Source organism: Nanorana parkeri, unplaced genomic scaffold (assembly GCF_000935625.1).
Source record: "Nanorana parkeri isolate BGI_ZX_2015 unplaced genomic scaffold, ASM93562v1 scaffold136, whole genome shotgun sequence".
In the NCBI taxonomy this organism is placed as follows: domain Eukaryota; kingdom Metazoa; phylum Chordata; class Amphibia; order Anura; family Dicroglossidae; genus Nanorana; species Nanorana parkeri.
The window spans coordinates 565524-585875 of NW_017306404.1; the positions used below are offsets into that span (position 1 = coordinate 565524).

At 40.7% G+C, this 20352-nt stretch overlaps 1 protein-coding gene across 4 annotated transcripts in view; it reads left to right on the plus strand.

Annotated features, from left to right (window-relative positions):
- Positions 1-17173, plus strand: part of LOC108785006 (schwannomin-interacting protein 1) — a 323306-nt gene extending 306133 nt beyond the window's left edge. For all 4 annotated transcript variants that reach the window (XM_018553973.1, XM_018553974.1, XM_018553975.1 and 1 more), the window contains 3 exons: positions 5628-5751; positions 12013-12106; positions 17120-17173. In XM_018553973.1, coding sequence (XP_018409475.1) covers positions 5628-5751; positions 12013-12106; positions 17120-17171 — 270 coding nt within the window. In that variant the 3' untranslated portion in view covers positions 17172-17173. The remainder of the gene's footprint in view (positions 1-5627; positions 5752-12012; positions 12107-17119) is intronic.
- Positions 17174-20352: the final 3179 nt, after the last annotated feature.

A 20352-nucleotide genomic window follows, 5' to 3' on the forward strand; every position in this document is an offset into this window, starting at 1 on the left:
GGGAGCGTTGTCATGTCAGATGGCCAGCGGTGAGGAGGAGAGAAGCCGCCCTAGGACGAACTGTGTCGGCCGCCTGGCGCCTTTGTTGCCATGACGCCCTGTGCGGCCGCACAGCTCGCAGACCCCTAGGGCCGGCCCAGCCACTGATCACTCTGCTCACGGTCTTCTCGTAGTCACTGCTCTCTGTAAGGATTCCTCCCCTCTTTCTGTTCCTCTGGTGCTCAATGGAGGGACAGAGAAGGGAGGGGATGGTCACAGCAGGCTCTGGGTCTAGAGAGGTAGATCCAGCTGGCAATCAGGCATCGGGGTGGATCCTGTCAATATTGTCAGGATCATTTCTGGCTGCAGCGCCAGCTCTGCGCTGTAAGCATATAGCAGGCAGTAGCCCACTATTTGCTGACTTTGGGTCACAGGAATGCATTAGTAAATATACTCCTGTAACCCAAAAGAGAAGAAAAATCAAAAAGAGGTTTGACTTTCTCTTTTAAACCTGGTATACATGGTTAGAATTTTGTCAGAAAAAAATCCTTTTTTGAAATGTTTGTTTGATCTAATAGTTGATGGGGTCAAATCAACAATCGATTTTGACCATAGTGAAAGCGGTAGGATGGAACGCTTTTCTTGAATTAACAAAGTTCTAACAGTGAATGTGGTTTTCATTGGAGAAACTCCATTCATTCTAAAATCGAATTTTAAAATCAAACGAAATTTTCAGTGGCATTCGTCAATTCTCTGATGGCATTATTGAATGTTCTGATGAGATTTTGCGTACGAATGTCTATATGAAATTGTAACCGTGTAAACTCAGCTTTAGTGTAGTCTATAGTGACTTGCTGTCATCTATTCTACAGGGTTTCCTGCTGCATTGGAAGCAGCGTTCTATCTGGGGTGAAAGATCTGTAATTAATGCAGCGCCTGGCTGGACTGTCTGCAGCTCTTGTCCATTTACGAGCCATGTTAGTTACACTGTCCAGACTTGGCTGCGGTAAAGATGGGGCTCTGCTCCTCTTCAGCTAAATAGCAGCTGCAGACAGGTACACAGCTACACAGGTCTGGTCTAGTGAATGCACTACAATCGGTATGCCTATTATTAAATAATGATTACTGTATACAGGTATCTAGTTTACATAGGGCTGCATGTACAGCTACTGGAGAAAAATAATCTGTGTCCTCCAGCAACACGCCCAGCTGTCAATGTCTAGTCCATGTCCGGAAATAAGGAAATGAGTGCAAGCATCCGATGAGCTGGAATGTAAAGCATGCAGATTTTTCTTTTTTTGGTTCACATTCAATATATCTCGGCCTGATTGAACATTGAAGCAAAGGGAAAGTGGTACATAACAACCTTCAGGATTTCATGTTTTTTTTTTTTTTTCTGCACTGGAAAAACACATATAATGTGACTTGTTATAAGCACCCACACATGACATTCATTCCACATAATTTATCCAGGTGTGCTCCTTCTATAGCTATACTAATACACTCCATTGCGTGTATCAGGTACTAGAGCCTAAGGTGTCTCTAAAGCCAAAAGTGTTTAAATATTTTGGATAAAATAGGAAATTAATAAAATCCCTGCCAGTGTTTTTTGGCTATAAATGTTGCTTTGGGTAGATATCCTTTTACTTCCTGTCCTGTAGACACAACAGGAAGTGAGGATAAATCTCTCCAAAGAGGGAAATACCCTCTTTGACAAATTTTTACAAAAATAAGTGTCCCTGATGTAAGATTTCTAGGACTGGTAATGATTTAAAATTTTTGTGTTCGATTAATTGAAATTTTTTTAAATCGATTAATTGATTAATTTTGATTCATTATAATGCACATACAGATCCAACTACATTGGCCTATACACATAAAGCACAGCAATGAAGTAATAAAATTAACTAGGATCACACTAATCCAGCACATTATTAATCTCACGTGGGGCAACTCAGAATAATAACGTGCTGGATTAGTGTGATCCTAGTTCATTGTATGACTTCATTGCTGTGCTGTATGTGTATAGGCCAATGCCTTGACTGGCGCTCGTGCAGAGAGTTTAAAAAAAAAATGAATCGATCAAAAAAATTTTTATCGATCAAAAAGATTAACGATTAATCGAGAAATTAATCGTTAATTTGCACAGCCCTAAAGATTTTGCTTCTATTCTTGCTCTGATGACATCCCAAAGTTTTTTATTTACTTCATTTTCTGTCTTGGTGGTAATGGTCACCAGGAGGAATAGAGTGAATAAATCTCCCCAAGCATACACTTCTAGGTTTCTCTCATTCATCTCCGTGAGCAGAGCAGAGGAATCCCCCATCAATGCTAAACAACTTGGATGGAGAAATCTCCCCTGCTAGATGTTGTTTATGTTTACAGGAGGAAAGTACTGGGAGTATGCTGATGCTCCTTAATGACCCAATCAGCAAAGTGCAAGTATGTTCTTAGCCAAGCTGTGCTTGCTGCAGTGTAGGTCAAGGATCTGGCTGTGCAGTCTGCAGGGGTGACTCATTACAAGAGTGATTGCCAAGGTCTACAAATTCTTCTATATAATGTGCAGTCACTCTGAGCATTTTGCCTATATAAATCTAACAAATATCTGGCTGCAATTAAATATTTAGCATTTGCAGGTCAAACACCTTTACAGATTCTCCCATATATTGAGAAATCCAGTTCACAGCTGGAACTATGCAGCCATCCTAGATTTACTCTGTGCACTGTCTATTTCTGTCACTGCTTTGTGAAATCACCTGAGGACTTAATGTCACCTTATGTCACATGGGACCTGTATTGCATAGTACAGTGTTAACCTTGCTGCTGCTGCTTGGATTCTGGAATCTGCTACCATTTCCTGCTGTAGCAATATTTCACCTGGACCTTTTTTTCTAGTTTTGTTTTCCTTCCACAACAGAACTGTTATTTCTGTAGATTAAATATACTTTCTGCTGGAGGTGCTGGGTCCCCTGCAAGCCCTTGGTGAACATTATCCTGTCCAGCTTTGATAGTGGGTATAGTTATAAGTTTGGAATATACATTTCTTGTTCAGTATCTAAGTATCTAAGTAGTAAATGGTGCAAAGTATTATGCTGCCAAAATGTAACAGTCAGCCTATAAGTCGGGGATCATTCACACATCTGTTAGCTCAGAGGCTAAAGGTAGCCATACACTGCTTACATTTTACCTGATTCCTGTTGAATCAGCCACATTTTGAGCTATGGGTGGCAACCCAGCTCAATAAAAGACGATTTTGATGATCAGATGCAGTCACTGTTCAGGTAATCAGTGGCTGTGGGTCCCACTGGCTGCTGAATACAATAGCCAGCAGGGGAGATTCCTTCATCCGTGCTTTTTAGCAGCTTAGAGATCTTAAAGTGTAGCTCCACTTTTGCATTTAAATTTGAGAAAACCCCTCTATATGTTTGTTCTGTGTTCCTACTCACACAGTCTGTCTAAAAATACATTTTAAAATGATATTTCTTACCTTTTAGATATTTGTTTGGTGAAGGCCTTTGTGCAGATCTCAGGCTACTCTGAGTAGTTTGAAAGTCAGAGTAGCCTGAGTCAGTTTGTACATCTCATTAGCTTCCTCTCATTGACACACACTTATTTTCAGTCTTTAACCCTTTGTTAGCACAGGCAGTATTCAAATCTAGCTTAGGACTGATAATGAAATCTCCCAGCACAGTACGGTCAGCATTAATTATAGTATACATCACTTCCCACTGCCCCCTCCCTAACATTACATAGGGGGAAGCAATGTAGGATTTTTAAAGTAAGTATAAAGGATTAAATGTAAGCAGCAATTTTTTTCAAAAACTTTTTAAGTTCTGTAATGTGAATAGGAACATAGAACAAATATAAAATAGGTGTTATCCCAGTTTGGCTGCAAAAGTGGAACTACGCTTTAAGGTGTATGGCAAGCTTGATTTATTCCAGCCAAAAGCAGTACACACAACTCATGTCCTTATCAACCAGTCATCATTTTCCTAATTTCCTCCTAAACTGATAAAAGGTAAAAGCTGAATGATTGCTGTGACACTCAGCTTTTTGCATTACATTATACATTCTCAGCTGAGTGTAGTGAGAAATAAGGATTGGACACTGAGCCTCTTGAATGTGAGGGCTTGTAGACCACTTTCCACTGTGCACAGCCTGGAATTATTTGCATACTCTATGGGAGCTGTCAGATGCAGAATTCTGCTCTGTGATTTAGTCAGCTGATCATTGCCACCTTCTGGCCAATTGTAATTCATTTTAGTCATACAATTATTTATAGATTTTAAAGACCTCAGTGTGTTAACATTAAGAGAACTTGTTGGGGAGAACTATAAAATATTTACAACCTATGACCGTGTAATGCTCTGCACCTATTAGTTGGGTGCCACAAACAGCAAACCAAACTGATAAAACATGTAAAAGTCTGATTACACAGCCCCCTTTAGGAAAGTTCTCACATTGCATAATTATGTTAAAGCTGAATTCGGGGATAAACAAATATTGTCTAAATGCCAGAGGCATGCGTAGTGTTACTTAAGCCTTGGTATCTGTTTTTTATTTCTGTTAGGTCTGTGAAATAATCCAGTGCAGGGTAATACAAACCTGTCACTGCTGCTCTCTCACCTTGTGCAGGGCGAGTGGTCTTGTATCAGCCACCTCCTGCAGTTTTCTGCAGGCAGCTTGTAGTGGCTGGAGCCTGTTGGGTCCCTCCCACAGCTCTGCTCCCTGCACAGGCTTAGTGCAGCACAGTGATTAAGTCACTGCTTGTTTTACAAGCTAAGTCCCCGTTCACACCTCGGCGTTGCATGAACACATGTTCAAAACATGTAACACACTTGTGGTGCCATTATTTGGTAATGGCACCCCAAATTCGGCTGGTATGGTTACAGCTGAAAATGCTGCATGAGCTACTGTTCCACAGTTGTTATATATATATAGAAGTATATTGAGTAATATATTTGAATGAAAGTTTTTTTTGTGCACTGATTTCAGCTTTAAATGTATAGGAGATTGCACTGAGATTGTACAATCAGATTATAATGTCCATGTTGCCCTATGCTGCAGATTACTAGGATAAACACTCCGGTAATAAAACACACGGTGTAAAAGAATCCTAGTGCGGTAGCTTTGCTGCAAATTTAAATAGGATTTGTGGTTTTCCAACCAAGAGGCAGATTTATAGCGACATTTTAAAAAAAATTATTTCTGATGGCTTGTGCTTATCAAATGAGCCCCACTGCTTTTCCTTCGTTTTAACAAAGCATTATAAACTGTTGGGGGATTATGCACAAGACTGCCAATGTGAGGCCTCGTATTGAATGTGTTTTCAAATGGACCTCCATTTATCCTGCTAACTGCCATGAAAGAGTGCCCATTCAATTGATGCATAATCTTGCATTCCAACAGAAATAGCTGAATAATGAGCTTCTCTTCACATTCCACTGAGGCAGACTCTCAGCCTGGGAGATGTGGGCTTATTACAGATCTCACTGGCTGTTTAATAATTCATTTTAAAGGAATGGTTTACAGTTTACCTAAAAAGAGAACGTCACTTAGGCTTTTCCTGCCACCTTCTGGCAGCTTGTGAAGGTGTTTTATGTGCGTGTCTGAGCATGTTCATAATAGAACCTTTCTATATATTGCAGTTGCCGCATATGCCTCACATTAGCGAATGCTTAATGAAGAGGAGCCTAAAGCCTACTGATCTAAGAGACATGACGATTGGGCAGCTACAAGTGATTGTGAACGACCTTCACTCTCAAATCGAAAGTAAGTCTTGTTTGATCATTTGTAGTTATTTCTTTACTCAATGTACTATTGTAGCGGCAAGGCATGTCATCCATATTCTTAATATTTAATAATCGATTTCTAAATCCGGGGGATCCTTCAGCAGAGTCGTTGAAACGAAACTAAGGTGAACTTATTACTTGCACATTATGGCACACTTACCCTTCAAGCGTGCCTTCCTCCATCACTGACCGATCAACTGTCAGCAGCTGCTCCGTCCACCGCTTCTTCAGGGTCACCTGTCGTTCTGTTTGTTCATTTGTCTGCCTCTGATGACTTAACTGATGACATAAGATCAATTCATATATAGCAGAAAGCGCAGCACCAGTTGCATAACTACTGTGCATGCGCACAGGAATTACGTCACCCTCTGCACCCGTTTCCGTTCCCAGCAAATGACAGATACTGTTAAGGACCCAGAGTAGTACACTACATGGCATATGCACTCTAAAACGTATGCAAGAAATGAAAAAACAAACATGAGAAGCAGGTATTTTTTAAGCAGAAGAGACTTTGCATACTGGGAAGGACCTGGGGTGGTACTCTGCACAGCATATATGCGCCATACAATGTATAAAAGAAACACAAAAAACACGAGAAGTGTCCATTTTGTGGCAGAAGAGACTTTGCATGTTTCTTATGCCCAAAAAACTCTGTCTGGCAGTCTTTAATTTTTAGGTTTACTTCCTGTTTAAGCGGTCCTTGGTTTTTATTATTTTATTTCCCAAAAAATAAACATAATAGGAAAACTGCAGAGAAGCTGACATGAGTTCATGAAAGTGAACATTTACAGGAGTGAAAAAAAATTAAATTAGAAAGATATGAACCATGTTGCTGAGCTAATGCAGGATAAAGAATGTTTAAGGGTCATTTCACCATCGGAAATGTTGTTCTGAGGATCGTGCTGTATATAGGTCCACCTCGGGTGATCATTTTCACTAACAGTCTTTCAAAATATTTAAGAAGTCTCTGAGTGATGTGACCAAACAAACAAAAACATTTGATTTATCCATCTACATAGATGTAATAAGTGGATGACCCGGCATGTATTTCAAGCCATTCCTTTCAAACTTGCTACTAGACTGTTTGTTTGTTTTTTAACTTTGATGGAACTTTTGTCATTTAGTGGACATCCAGATTTTGTACTTCAAATAAATCATTTTAGTTTGTTGTTTTCTAAATACTTGAACTCCCTCCATTTTGGAACACAAGTACATCAATGCTCTGTTTGTTTTACTGACATAAAGCAATTGGCTATGCATGATGTGCTCACATCTGTACAATAGGCTTTCTGTTCGGAGGGCAGGGCATCATAATTATATAAAGATGCATTATGGGTCACCAAATAAAATACTACTTGATTCTTTTTCAAAAAAACAATAGTCCTCGTAATATATATGTTGCATCTTATGCGGTATGGCAGATATTGAAATAACATGGTATGGCTGATAGTTTAACATATACTTTTAGTTGAAGCCTTTTTTGCAGTTTAAGTTTTTTTTAGGGAACACATTTTTTCTGTATGGAACTGTTGCCGTTAAGTATTTGTTTATGTAACTTTCACATTTTTTACAAGTGTGGGCTTCCATATTTTTGTTAATGTAGTAAATATAGACATTTGTAGATTAGCCACTAGAGTAGAGGAAGCTCTCAGTTGATCAAGGAAATTACTGCCCACTGGTTAAAGTAGATGAAAACTGACTGAATTACATTTAATCTTGAATAAGCATTGTGTTTCATTCACAATTTTAATTTTTCTTACAGTTTTCACCTCTTTTTCATTATTTGTTGCATTTCAATGCTGCAGATCTCCTGTAGCCTCTCTGTGCCACTTCCTGTCTACATTTGTGCACTTAAGCAATTCCTGCATAGCAAGTTTCCGAACTGAGATTGGTAGTGCCGGCTCCCCAGTTACCCCCACCACCTGCCAGTTACAACATACGGGGGGATATAGCAAACAAGATGACCGCTTCAGGCCTCTGATTGATTTAGAGGTGGTGTAAGGGGACAAGTATGTTGTAAAGTTCCAGGGAGAGGACACTGTGATGCAATTGCAGGTATCCTGCTGCACTCCTTACCGGATATCCCAGGAACAAGGTGGGTGCTTGGAGTGGCTGTGGATGGCGCCGCTTGGATCAGAACTTGATTGAGATGTCACCAGCACACCATAATAAAGTATCCACAAACGTTTATTGATGCTCATTGTCACTTATTGAAGCGCAACATTTCAGGGCCGCACAGGTTCCCCTTTATCAGGCTCAGAAATGACAATGTGTAAACATGCAAATATATAGACTTACAAAGCAGTGCTCAAAAAACAGAAAAACCCGCCTTCTTCTTCTTCTCCACTTTAAACTTCTCCTTCATCCTTTCACCTCCTCCCGGTGCCAGGTTTGATGATTGTTATTAATATTCTGCTCAGTGATTGCTTTTTGACAAGCTGAATTTGACTATTTGAATGGATTGACTGTTCCCAGCAACCCTCCTGATCTGGATGTCAGGTGGTAAGACTGTGATTGTACTACTTGACCTTTGCTATTGAGTTATATGCAATTCCCATGTCTTCTGCCATTGAAGGGACATCATGTCCATTGGTACTAAAATTGTTCTCCCAGTTAAGGCTGATCCCACTAGAAGTCCTAAATTGTAGTTCTAGTTTTATGGCAGTTGAGGGTAATGCCTCTGGGAATCTGCCCTTGGCTGTGACTGGTGAAACTGCAGTTTTGATGTCAAGACTGGTGTAGTTGGAGCATATTTTATGAATTGTTGCTACAGGGTTTGTCCCAATACTTTGATTCCCCTTGGGGTTCTTCGAGCTAGAGGACTTATGTCTCTGCTCTTCGGCCCCATTCACACCAGAAGCTGTGTTATGGTTTGAACTATGCACACACTGGTGTGTGTGTTGTGTAGGGGTTGTTAGAATGCATTGCATTGCTTACCTTGTTTAAAGTTAACAAAAACCTATTAATTTAATTATATGTACAACAGCTTGTTGAGATTGTAACACATTGTGCGATGCTGCATTTGTATGCAACACACTTTAACGCAGCTGTATAGTGTGAACCGGACACGTAGAGAACAGGTTTGTTTTTTTGGGTCCTTGCATTTTGCCTGCATTGATCAATGTTGATCATCACAACTGGTATGAACGAAAGTGTTCTCTTTTACTGAATAGCTCTTACTCTTTAGTTTTCTAGGACCTATCCAAGATTGCATATGCTGTGTTGTAATTGGGTGCAATTGATAATATGATTATTTAGTACAATTCCTGGTCGCCATTGCTACTGAAAAATGCACTCTGGCGAGAAGTTTCAGGTTGTGTAGTGGTGGCTCCTAGTGCTGGGTGGGATTGTCCAGGCGTGAACTCATATATCATAATCAAATCATAATATATTCATAATTTGGATACATTACTGCCTTCTCTGCCTAAAATAAAACCTTCTGTAAGGCTGAGAGTTGCAAATGATAAGTGTTAGGAAGGCGCACAAGTTGCCGAATAAACTTTCATTAAAGATAAAAATAAATGTTTGATAATAGTAAGAAGCCTTTCCTTGATGCTCATGAAAAGTATGTATCAGAGCAGGGGTTGGATAGATAGCACCTGCTGAGAGACTGCCGCTAGAAGCATCGAAGAAAGCCAAGAGGAACATGTAGCTCCCAAGCTTTAGGTGTGAGATAACATATTAAAGTTTTATATTATGGACATAACAGATTTGTGTACACATTTGTGGTGACAGGTGGGCAGGACTAAGCCCAATAAAATCAGGACATTTGTGTCATTATTACTATAGTGAATTCAGAGTCATATGTGCTCAGTATAGGATTTCCCAAGGGTCTTCTCAATGTGCAGGTCACTTACCACCAGTTGCTACTTGGATAATCTAGATCAGGGGTAGGCAACCTCGGCACTTCAGCTATTCTGAAACTACAAGTTCCATTAGGCCTTGCAAGACTCTGACAGCCACAGGCATGACTCCCAGAGGCAGATGCATGATGGAATTTGTAGTTTCATCACCACAGTTGGAGTGACAAGGTTGGTCTAGACCAGTGATGGCGAACCTTGGCACTCCAGCTGTTTTGGAACTACAAGTCCCATGACGCATTGCAAGGCTCTGACAGCCACAGACATAACTCCCAGAGGCAGATGCATCTTGGGATTTGTAGTTTTGGCACAGCTGGAGTGCCAAGGTTCGCCACCACTGGTCTAGACTATAACCCAAAAACCCTCTCTCACTTTCTCCCCACATTGTTTACTATACTGGAACTCCCACCCCCTGCTTTTAGTTAACATTTCCATTCCTCTTAGTTTATATTTTTTTCTGGCTACAACTAATCCAAAGGGGATTGTTGACTTAATGCATAACTGCTAATGAAAGTATGGACCTGTGCATTCCCATATGCATCAAAGTTTATTATGTTGTGTAAGTCTGCCAGAAGAAACCCTTTAACTCTATTAAAAGTCTCGTTTCCTCTGTGGCCTCACTTCTGGGGACTAGGTTTTTATGTGATAGCCTCATCCCATGTAAGTGTGCAAGCACCACCCCAGGGGCATCCCGAGGCTGGTGTGCGCGATGACGTCATCGTGCACACGCGGCCGTATTCTGATACCTGCCGGCGGCCATCTTGGTGATGGACGCCGGTAGAGAGAGGAGGAGACAGCCACCCGGCGGGATAAGGTATGCCGCCAGGTCCCCTCCTCTCTCCTGATACTGTCGGGCGTTCGGTCCATGACCGAGCCCCCGACTTTTCAGAGGGGGGTGACACCAAAATGACTGTAAGTCATTTTGGTGTCACCCCTCCAATGGTGTCACCCTGGTGCGGGCTGCACCCCCCATGTGACGCCACTGCACCACCCTGCTGCTCTTGCTGATTTGTAAACTGGATTCAGGTGACAAAGATTCAATGATTTTTATTTTTTTTAAGTGACACTAAACTCGAGAGTTAAATCTTTAACAGAAATGTATCTTATTTGTGTATCACTCGGCTGTGGATCCTCAAATCATCTCTGAATTGGTGCTGACACTGTCCTTCCTTCTGGAGGGTGGCTACTTTTGTTCCCCATTGTCACTATGTGTGTTGTAAAGTAGTCACCGCTCCAAGCTCGCTCCCATGATGGACTACAAACTCACATTTAGTTTACTCATTTGTATTGAGATTGTAGTCCATCACAGGAGCGAGCTTGGAGCATTTTTATTAGTTTTTCCTATATAATAATACTATATGTAAGAAGTTCGTATTATAATATGGCAGTATGTGCAGTTGCCCTCATCCAGTTATTTGCTGTAAATAGATTTCTGGTTACTAGGGGTTGCTGCGTTTTGCAGGTTTCACAATGCGGTTATTACATGTATATTAGTGTAGTTGTACAACATAAGAGGACCTGTATTACAGGAAGAGACGGTGACATTTGGTACAAAAAAGAACATATTTGCCGACCCTTTAAAGTTAATAAACTCTCCGGCATATACACTCAGTTTTCCATATAATCTCTTTATAGTTTTATGAAAATCAAATCCTTTTTGAGCCGACACAAATGTAAGATGTTTTTGTAATATTCTGTCTCAAAATAGATTGTACAATCAGGTAGTGTGCCATCATTTGTAGACTGTTATCCAATCAATTACCATCCCATATCCTTCCCTTCATATAGTAACCTCATCATAGCATCTAGTGATGTGTGTGGTCTTGGTGCAAACCGAGTTCACCCAACCCGTGGAAAACAGTCAGTGATACCCCCCAGCCCAACCAGTTGCGACAGCTACACCAGGGGTGGAGAATACCCCGACCGCAGTTGAATGGGCCAGGAGGAGGGGAGTCACTGACAGTTTTGTGCAGTCTTGGGTGAACTTCGTTGAACTCTGTGCATACCAAGTCCACAGACATTACTAATAGTAACCAGCAGACCAGACAATTCTCCATTTTCACATTCAGATCAAAGTTAGTTTACTGTCCTATTCTGTACACAGCGAGATGCCAACGGGGAAGTCTAGAGAACAGTAACCCTTAGCAGCCAATCAAACTTCAGCTTTTTAGTCAGAAACTAAAAGCCATTTATATATTAGCTATTAGTTACTGCACTTTGCACATCATTATTGCTCTATCTGACCTTATTGCTTCTCTCAATCTTTTCTTCAGGGATAAATGGAAACTGTAAAGCTGGCCACACGTTACAATCTGACTATACAATCACTGTGTACAATCTGTTTCTAAAATGTCATCTATTGTAATTGTATTTTTTTTCAGGCTTGAATGAAGAACTGGTCCAACTTCTCCTTATTCGGGATGAATTGCACATGGAACAAGATGCAATGCTTGTAGATATTGAAGACTTGACTAGGTAAATTGGTGCTTTTGCATTTGCCTTGTAGGAATATTCCAGAGTGAAGTAATAATGTCTAACCTCTAGGTAAAATCTGGTACAATACTGCCATCTCCTGGAAGAAAAATGTGTGGTTTGTGGCTGAAAGAAAGTCATGTGTACCGAAGTATCAGCGTTTTCTTGTATACACAACATAATAACCGTTTGTTGGCCATACATTTATTTATATACACTAGCATGCATAAAATATATCGATATGATTTTTTTTTACTGATTACATTTTTATCTCATGATTAAAATCATTTGCCAAAATCATCATTTTTAATATATTTTGCCCAAAATAGTTGCTTAACCCCTGTAAGCCTTTTATGTTTCATCGATTGTTTCATCAGTGGACACCTTATACCAGCATATACCAGCCAGAAGCTAACACCACCAATGCAATCATTATGGTGAAATTACTTTTTTTTTTTATAACAATAAATTTTATTAGTTTTGAATATATTAAATACAAACATGCCATAAGGAACCGAAGAAAAGAGAGAAAGAAAGAATAAATGTGTGCGTAGTGAAGGACTTGGCAGCCAAAGAGTGCCAAACTCTGAGGGTTCCCGTGACAGAGTCCAGATATGTTCTCTCAGGAGGACGATTGAGCATAGAGGACTATCTTTATTACGCCGTCGTTTCCCCTGTCCCCCAGTTTAATAAGCAGTCCTCTAAGGAAAGCTTTATGACTATTCCAGACCATGGTGTGGTTGGTAGCAGTAGAAGTATTAAATTCAAAGAAGGCTTTCAATTCAGATTGGATATATTCCCTATTATCAGGAATAGAAAGTAAGCTTGGGTTGAATCTCTATGAGGGAGAGATATGAGGAGGGGTGGCTGGAAAGAGAGTGAGTGAGGCTGGAGCATGGTCCGACCATGTTATCAAACCAATTTCCGCCTTGGCAACCTGTTGTAGAATGAATTTGTCCACTAGAAACATGTCCAATCTGGAATATGAATTCTGGGTATGGGATAAATAGGTATAGTCCCTTTCAGACCCATGCAAACATCTCCAGGCATCATACAATTCATGAGTATTCATAATGGAAGGAAGGGAGCGGTTGCTCCTTCTGTTCGTATTAGTAGAATCAAGGGTTGGATCAATTATTTCGTTAAAATCTCCACATATGATAAGATTACCTTTGTGCATACCGGTAAGCTTCTTAAGTACTGCAGAAAAGAACTTTTTTTGGTTAGCATTCGGTGCGTATAAATTAGCTATAGTGAAGAGGCAGTGATTAATGGTTGCCACTAGAATAATAAACCTGCCTTCAGGGTCTATGAGGAGGTCATGTTGATCAAAGGTCACTGAGTCCCTAATCGCTATCATGACGCCTTTGTTCTTTTTGGTGGAATTTGCGAAAAAGGAGTGTGGAAACCTCCGCTCTTTACAAATAGGGGGTTTGTGTTTACAGAAGTGGGTCTCCTGGACACACAATATATCACTATGCAAGGAGATAGCTTCCCTCCAGAGCATAGCCCTTTTGTGAGGACTGTTAAGCCCTTTGACGTTAAGTGAGGTAAGTTTTAAGGACATATTAAAGCACAAAATGCCCAGAGATGTTGCACTGTCATATAGTAAATAATAAAGGAATAACCCATATACCACATAAACCTCAACAATAGAAGCGCCCTTTCAACCAGGGGCCATATGGTGAGCCATTCAGTATTGTAATCTAGTAGTATAAGTTGTAACACAGAATAAAGTTGATATTGATGCCATTCATAGGGTAGTGTACCTGGTAAAAAAAAGAAGAGAAAAGAGGATAGACAGAAAAAACCAATAACAAAAAAGGGAGCTGGCAGGTCTTTTAGACTGATCTGTAGAGTGGAGAGCTCCCTGACTACCTCCCGCCTCCATCTCTGAGTCATAGCTGTCAGATGTGTCAGGAGGGGCTGAGGTAATTACTGCGCCGGCGCCATTTTGTCTGTATCGCGGCTCCGGCCGCGAATAGTAATCTGTCAATTTCCTCGGTCCCTTCTGTTTCTTACCTCCCATCTCGTCCAAGCGGATAGGAGATTAATTACAGGCAGATCGTGGGAGTCGGACAGTGCCGTGGATGCAGTGAGTAGCTGAAATAAATGACCCTGCTGTGGAGCTGCGATATCAAGCGGCCATTACCGATCGCGGCAAGACCACGCCCCCCGGTGAAATGACTTTTACAGACAGTAACTCAACAGGAGCTTCAACTAGTCCATGTGATAAAACCTTTAGTAAATTGAAAACAATGTTTGGCTGTAAAAGTTAGTAGCATGCGGTAGTGATTGCGGTTTGCTGTAGTGAATTGACCCCATTGTCACTTGTTCTGTAAAATGTTCCATTTATTCTTTCCAAATTCCTTTTTAAATGTTTTTGTGATTTGAAATGAGGACACGAAAGCTGCACTAAAATCAGATGGAAACAAAGTAAAAGTGTTCAGTTTTATTACATCTAATTTTTCTCAGCGTAGTCACTTTCTGGGGTGAACCATCTGCTGAATACATGGGGACCATTCTGCTTGTCACAGTTGACTTATATCAGAGAGTTAGAAATGATTATAGAGATTCTGGGAATAATCCAGTGTCAGGGTCTTTGATATAAGTAGGCCAGGTGATATCTACGGCCAGTAGCCTCACAAGGGGGGAGCGGGGGGATGAGGTCTGCACCCGGGTGACACCATTGGAGGGGTGACACCAAAATGACTCAGTCATTTTGGTGTCACCCCCCTCTGAACAGTCGGGCGCTCAGTCATGAACCGAATGCCCGACAGTATCAGGAGAGAGGAGAGGACCCAGCGGCATACCTTATCCCGACCGTCCGTTCTGCCAGTCAGCGCTGGAGGATTGGAGTGGGGAATTCCTGCAGGGAGAGGTGACTGAGAGTCACCGCTCTCTGCAGGGAGATGATCGAGAAGTGAGCAAGCGACGGTATGCGTTTGCTCACTTCCCGATCCATTGAGCCGACGTGTGACAGTTTAATTGTCACATGTCGGCTCGACTATTAGGATGAGTGATTTTCACCCCCCTCATAGTTCTTCTTTAAACTTTTGTTGAAGTAGATGGGACACAAATTGCCAGCTGAGCAGTGACTGCAGCCAATTAGATGCAGTCAGTGGTGGAGTATTCTGACAGCTATGAGTACTGGCTGTCAGAATACAATAACCTGGCGGGCTATTTAGTATGGATGGAGGAATCAAGCACAAAACTACCAAGTGTATAGCCAGATTAAACAGTGAAGCCATAAGGCCTATTTGTAGTGTTTTGGAAGACAGCACAGGAATTTCTGTCATGGCAGACTTCCAAAATCTTTTTGTTTTTTATTAGGACTGGTTACCTTTAACCTTATGTCTGTATAAGTTACCAATAAATAGTTTGCTTATTGCCTCCTGTATGTACACAATGTTATAGCAGAGACTTGTACTGATTCACAATCTCTGCATAATTGATCATGCATTTTCAGCTTGATTCATTGAAATGCAGCTAAAGCAAACCTTTTTTTTAGGTATGGATAGAGTGGAGAGGAATTAGAACCACTATCAGGCTTTCATTGCTGTCTGTGTCCCTATTGTGGATATTCACCCCCTCCATTTGTTCTGGCTACCATTGAAAATAAAATAAAAGCCCACATTTTGGTTTGTCACCAGAACAGGAATAGATGGAAAATCTTCCAATGGGGACACTAATTCTGGTGACTCTGCTGACCACCAGAGATTACCCTCACTTTGAAAGCCACAGCAGGAAGTGAGAGGAAATTCCTCTAAACAAGTAGAAGGAAATCTCCCCAAAGGGACTAAGATGGCATCAAAAAAACTGACAGAGGTTATAACCCTCCCTTTCTCTATTCAAAACTAAAATAAGATGTTGGCTTCAGTTCTATTTGAAGGCCGTATTCACGCATGTGTAAAGAAGAGGCATTTGCTTCGCATTATTAAAAGCAGAACTCTGGGCAAATAAAATCTTAACCCTTGCAATGGTTGAGGGCCTGTTCACATGATATCAGGTCCTGATCAGGTTCGGATCTGCAGACGCGGTACTACTGATGCAGTGCGTTTTGGCCGCGTTTTTGATGCATTCCAGTTTTTAAAAAAAATATGTTTTTTTTTGTTTTTTTTTGTTTTTTTTTGCTGGAGTGGGGCTGTCAGTATGTTAGCATACTGTGACATGTGACATGCAGTATTTTTTCTGTCGTAACCTGAACGGACTGCGCACGTGAGAACTGTAGCCCATAAAAACACATAGGGCTACATTGGGATGCATTTTTAGTGCAGGAGCGTAAGGACCCGGTCAGCACAGAAAACGGACGTTGTGTGAACAGGCCCTTAGTGCTCGCTGTGCCTTGGGAGCTAAAATAACAAAGTTATACTCACCCATACTGGTTCTTACACCGCTCTCTGCTGCCTGTCTCCTCCTTGGCGTCCTTACATCCTATACACTGTATATAGAATGTGATGACCCAAGACCTTAGGCCACTGCAGCAGAGTGGGAGCAAGGCTGAAGGCACTGGTCTAAGAGCAAGCCGGGATCAAGGTTCAGGTGAGTATAACTTTGTTTTTTTATCTCCGTAGACAAAACAAGCACTTAACCCTTGCAGTGCAGATGTAGCTCCACTGCAAGGGTTAGGATTTGATTTGCACAGAGTTCTGCTTTAAGCCAATGCTTGTTCTGTAAAATGAAAGCCAACACATAAAATTAAGAATGTGTTTGTTGTTTTTTAAAAACTCCCCAGCAACGTCTGGCAGGCATTCGCTTATTGAAAAGCTTTGTAAACGGGTCAATTCAACTCAATGACAGTGTGCCACTTTATAAGACATTCATGTAGCTTTTGATTTTGATCCATTTTCTTCCAAAAATGTTCTGAAGGAATTCTTAAAAGCTTCAGCCATTACTTTCCAAACACCAGAAACACTATAGGTGATTGACAGGCGTTTGAACCTGCGATGCTTTGAATTTCCCATGCATACAGTAATGTTTTCTAACAGACTTGTATTGTCACTTTTCTTTTCACAGACATGCTGAAAGTCAGCAGAAGCACATGGCAGAAAGGATGCCTGCAAAATAAAGCAAAAAGCCATTGAACATTAGGAACAAGCTAAACTTTTATTTTGCTTTTGTGGTTGTCAAAATGCTGATGCTGAAGATGATACACAAGGAAAATCAGTGTTAGTCTTTGATGTCTGAAGCTTTTTGTCCAGTGATTTGGCCTCTGCTTCCTAATTTATTTTAACTTTTTACTTGTGCCCTTCACTACCAGGCATTTTATTAAGAAACTATATATGTACAGTACTTATGCCATTACAGATTATGAGAGAGAGAGAGATATAATAGTTTAAAATGTATTTATTTTTTTCATTTGGAAATTTTAAGTTGATCAGTATTTTATCTATGATAACTACCTTTTCTTCTTCACTGTAGTTCTCAAACACAAATGTTATTGACGGTGCTAAAAGTCAACAACTACATGCCTGCCTCATCGTAAAGTTGTAGCTTTCTGTATCTTGTATAATTCAGTTCAGTTCTCAACATTTTGTGAATGTTGACGATCTGACTTCCATTTTTAGATGTGCTATTATATTATTCAATTGGATTGAAAAGAAAGGTCACCTTCAAAAGTTTTATGTATAAATATGTAAAATAAACTTTAAACATTTGTTTTGTATGTTAACGTCTTTTGGCTGCCATGATCTGTGGAGACACAAACAGTAGGCATATAGCCAGCGACACAGAGCCAGCAGTTGTGACAAGGCTGGAGGAGTATAGACCTGTTTGCTCTATGACTCATGCGGCTATAGTACTGCTTAGTAATATTGTCACTGGCAAGGAAGTGATTGTCCTGGCCCAGTGCTGAACATACATCAATGGAGTAGAGTAAGGTCACTGTATCTAACACTTAAAAGAGAACTATGGGCCAACCTTTTTTGGCTGTAGTTCTCTTTAGGGTCACAGGAGGACATTTACTATGTCCTCCTGTGACCCAGAATTCAGAATATACTGACAGCGCAGAGCTATGCAGCAGCCGGGAAGGATCCCGACAATATTGTCGGAAACCACCCTGCTACCTGACTGACCGCTAGCTCTGCCTCTCTGTCAGCACTGAAGGAATGGAGAGGGGAGGGGGGAATCCCTGTGGGGGTCTGCAGGGAGAAGATTGGGAACTGAGCGGTCAGCGATTTGTGACCGATTAGTTCCAGATCTATACTGTGGAGCTGATGTGTGACAGCTTCAGTGTCACACGTCGGCTCTAATTACCGGGATGAGTGTATTTCACTCTCCCCGTCATTCTCCTTTAAGATGAGTGAATTGATCCTCTAAATTTAAAATCCCACCTGGATCAGGCTGTATGCGGCCATTAGAGTCTAATAGTAATTGGTATTCCATTGTCCCTGGTCAGCTTTTTTTCAGTTTTGTCAAATGTATTGTTTTATATTGAAAGTCTGTAGAAGCTCATGGCAGAAAAGATACCACTTCTCTGAACAATACCAACATAGAACATTTGGCTTACCGGCTGGCAACTTTTAGTCCAAATGGTGTTATTTAATGAAGAAGAGGGCCTACAGAAAGACAATGAAACAAGGATTTATTTTTAACCTCCTTGTTTAATACATTGAGGTGAGCGGAGATCTTAACAATAAAGTAATAAAAAGTTTTTTTCAATTCTTTGTTGTTGCTTGTTGACACACTTACCCAATACCATAAGTTCAAAATATATCTTACAGGGGGTCTAAACTTCTGAAACTTTACCACTTCTACAGCCAGCCAATTGATGGTACAATTCCTATGTACTTCCTAGGGGGGTTGATCACTAATTCTGTCTGCATGCAGACCAGTGTGCGAAAGGGTAAAGTATACCAGCTCCCAGAGATAGTTGCAGGAATTGTGAAAGACCTGGGGCAGACTGAGAAGATGTATTGTGCGGCACGCCATAATAAGCTGCGAGTGTGGCAAGTACCTACCAAACAGGGGAAGTGACTTAAAAGGGAATGGTAAAACAGAACCTGAGCTTACTTGCTGTGTAAACTGAGCACATATGCCAATATCCTTGTACCCGCAAGTTACTCCCTAATAACTGTGCTACAAATGAGTCTGCCGGACACGCACAAAACTCAGGACTAAGGATCATTTTTAGAAAATTAAACTGTTCCATTCATATACTTTTCTGCACACAGAATATAGACAGAGGTAATACTTTGTTTAATCCTACATTGTAACTATGTAACATACAACACATCATAAGGAGTCACAAATACGTATAGTACCATCACACTACTACGTAACTTTTCAGTGTTCAGAAATACCTTAAATATATGCTGCACACCTTAACAAACTATGTTCCAGTGGCAACTAACAAATAAAAGGCAACACACAATGTGTGAAAAAGGAAACTTGTACATCAAACAAAATAAAAACAATAGTCCATATCCCTATGTTCAATCTTGAATAGTATACAGTATATATCCAGTGATGTGTGTCATTCAGTACTTCAGGTGCAATCCCACCACCTACTGCTTTGAAACTCACCACATCATAATGATCAAAGAATTAAAGGTAAGTCAAAATGTACTGCATAATCTCCTCTCCATGGAATTAAACTTCATTCTATGGTCTCTATCCATCAGATGTTTCATTTGACAAAGTGCAGGTGACAAAACAGGACAGACAGGCTACAACATGGTGTTTAAGGTATAGGGGTTAGAAGTATGTAACGTATGATACAGAATACACAGTGCTGAGGTCAGGACTATGTAATGTACAACAGGTGACAAAACAGGACAGACAGACTACAATATGGTGTTTAAGGTGTAGGGGTTAGAATTATGTAACGTATGATACAGAATACACAGTGCTGAGGTCAGGACTATGTAATGTACTACATAGAAAATGCAGTGCATTGGTCAGGACTTTATAATGCACAACAAACCTTGCAGTCTAGCTGTAAAGAGTAAATGTTACCTTACATGGTAAATGGTATCCTACCCTACCCTACAGATGAGTACACCCTTAAATAGTGGTCAATATTGAGTGACCCCTTAAAGCCCAATTGCACCTTCATCTCTTATACCTTAGGTCTGGGAGCAAAAAAAAAAAAGTTTTAATAGTTAACAAGGTAAAGTGGATCTAGCGAACGTTAAAATTTGTAGTGCTTCCAGAAGGGCATAGGGGCTGATATAAATAAAGCAGGCAGCCCCACTTGCCATAGGCATATCTGACAGTAGTGTATTATGTGTAAAGGGGATGCAGCACTT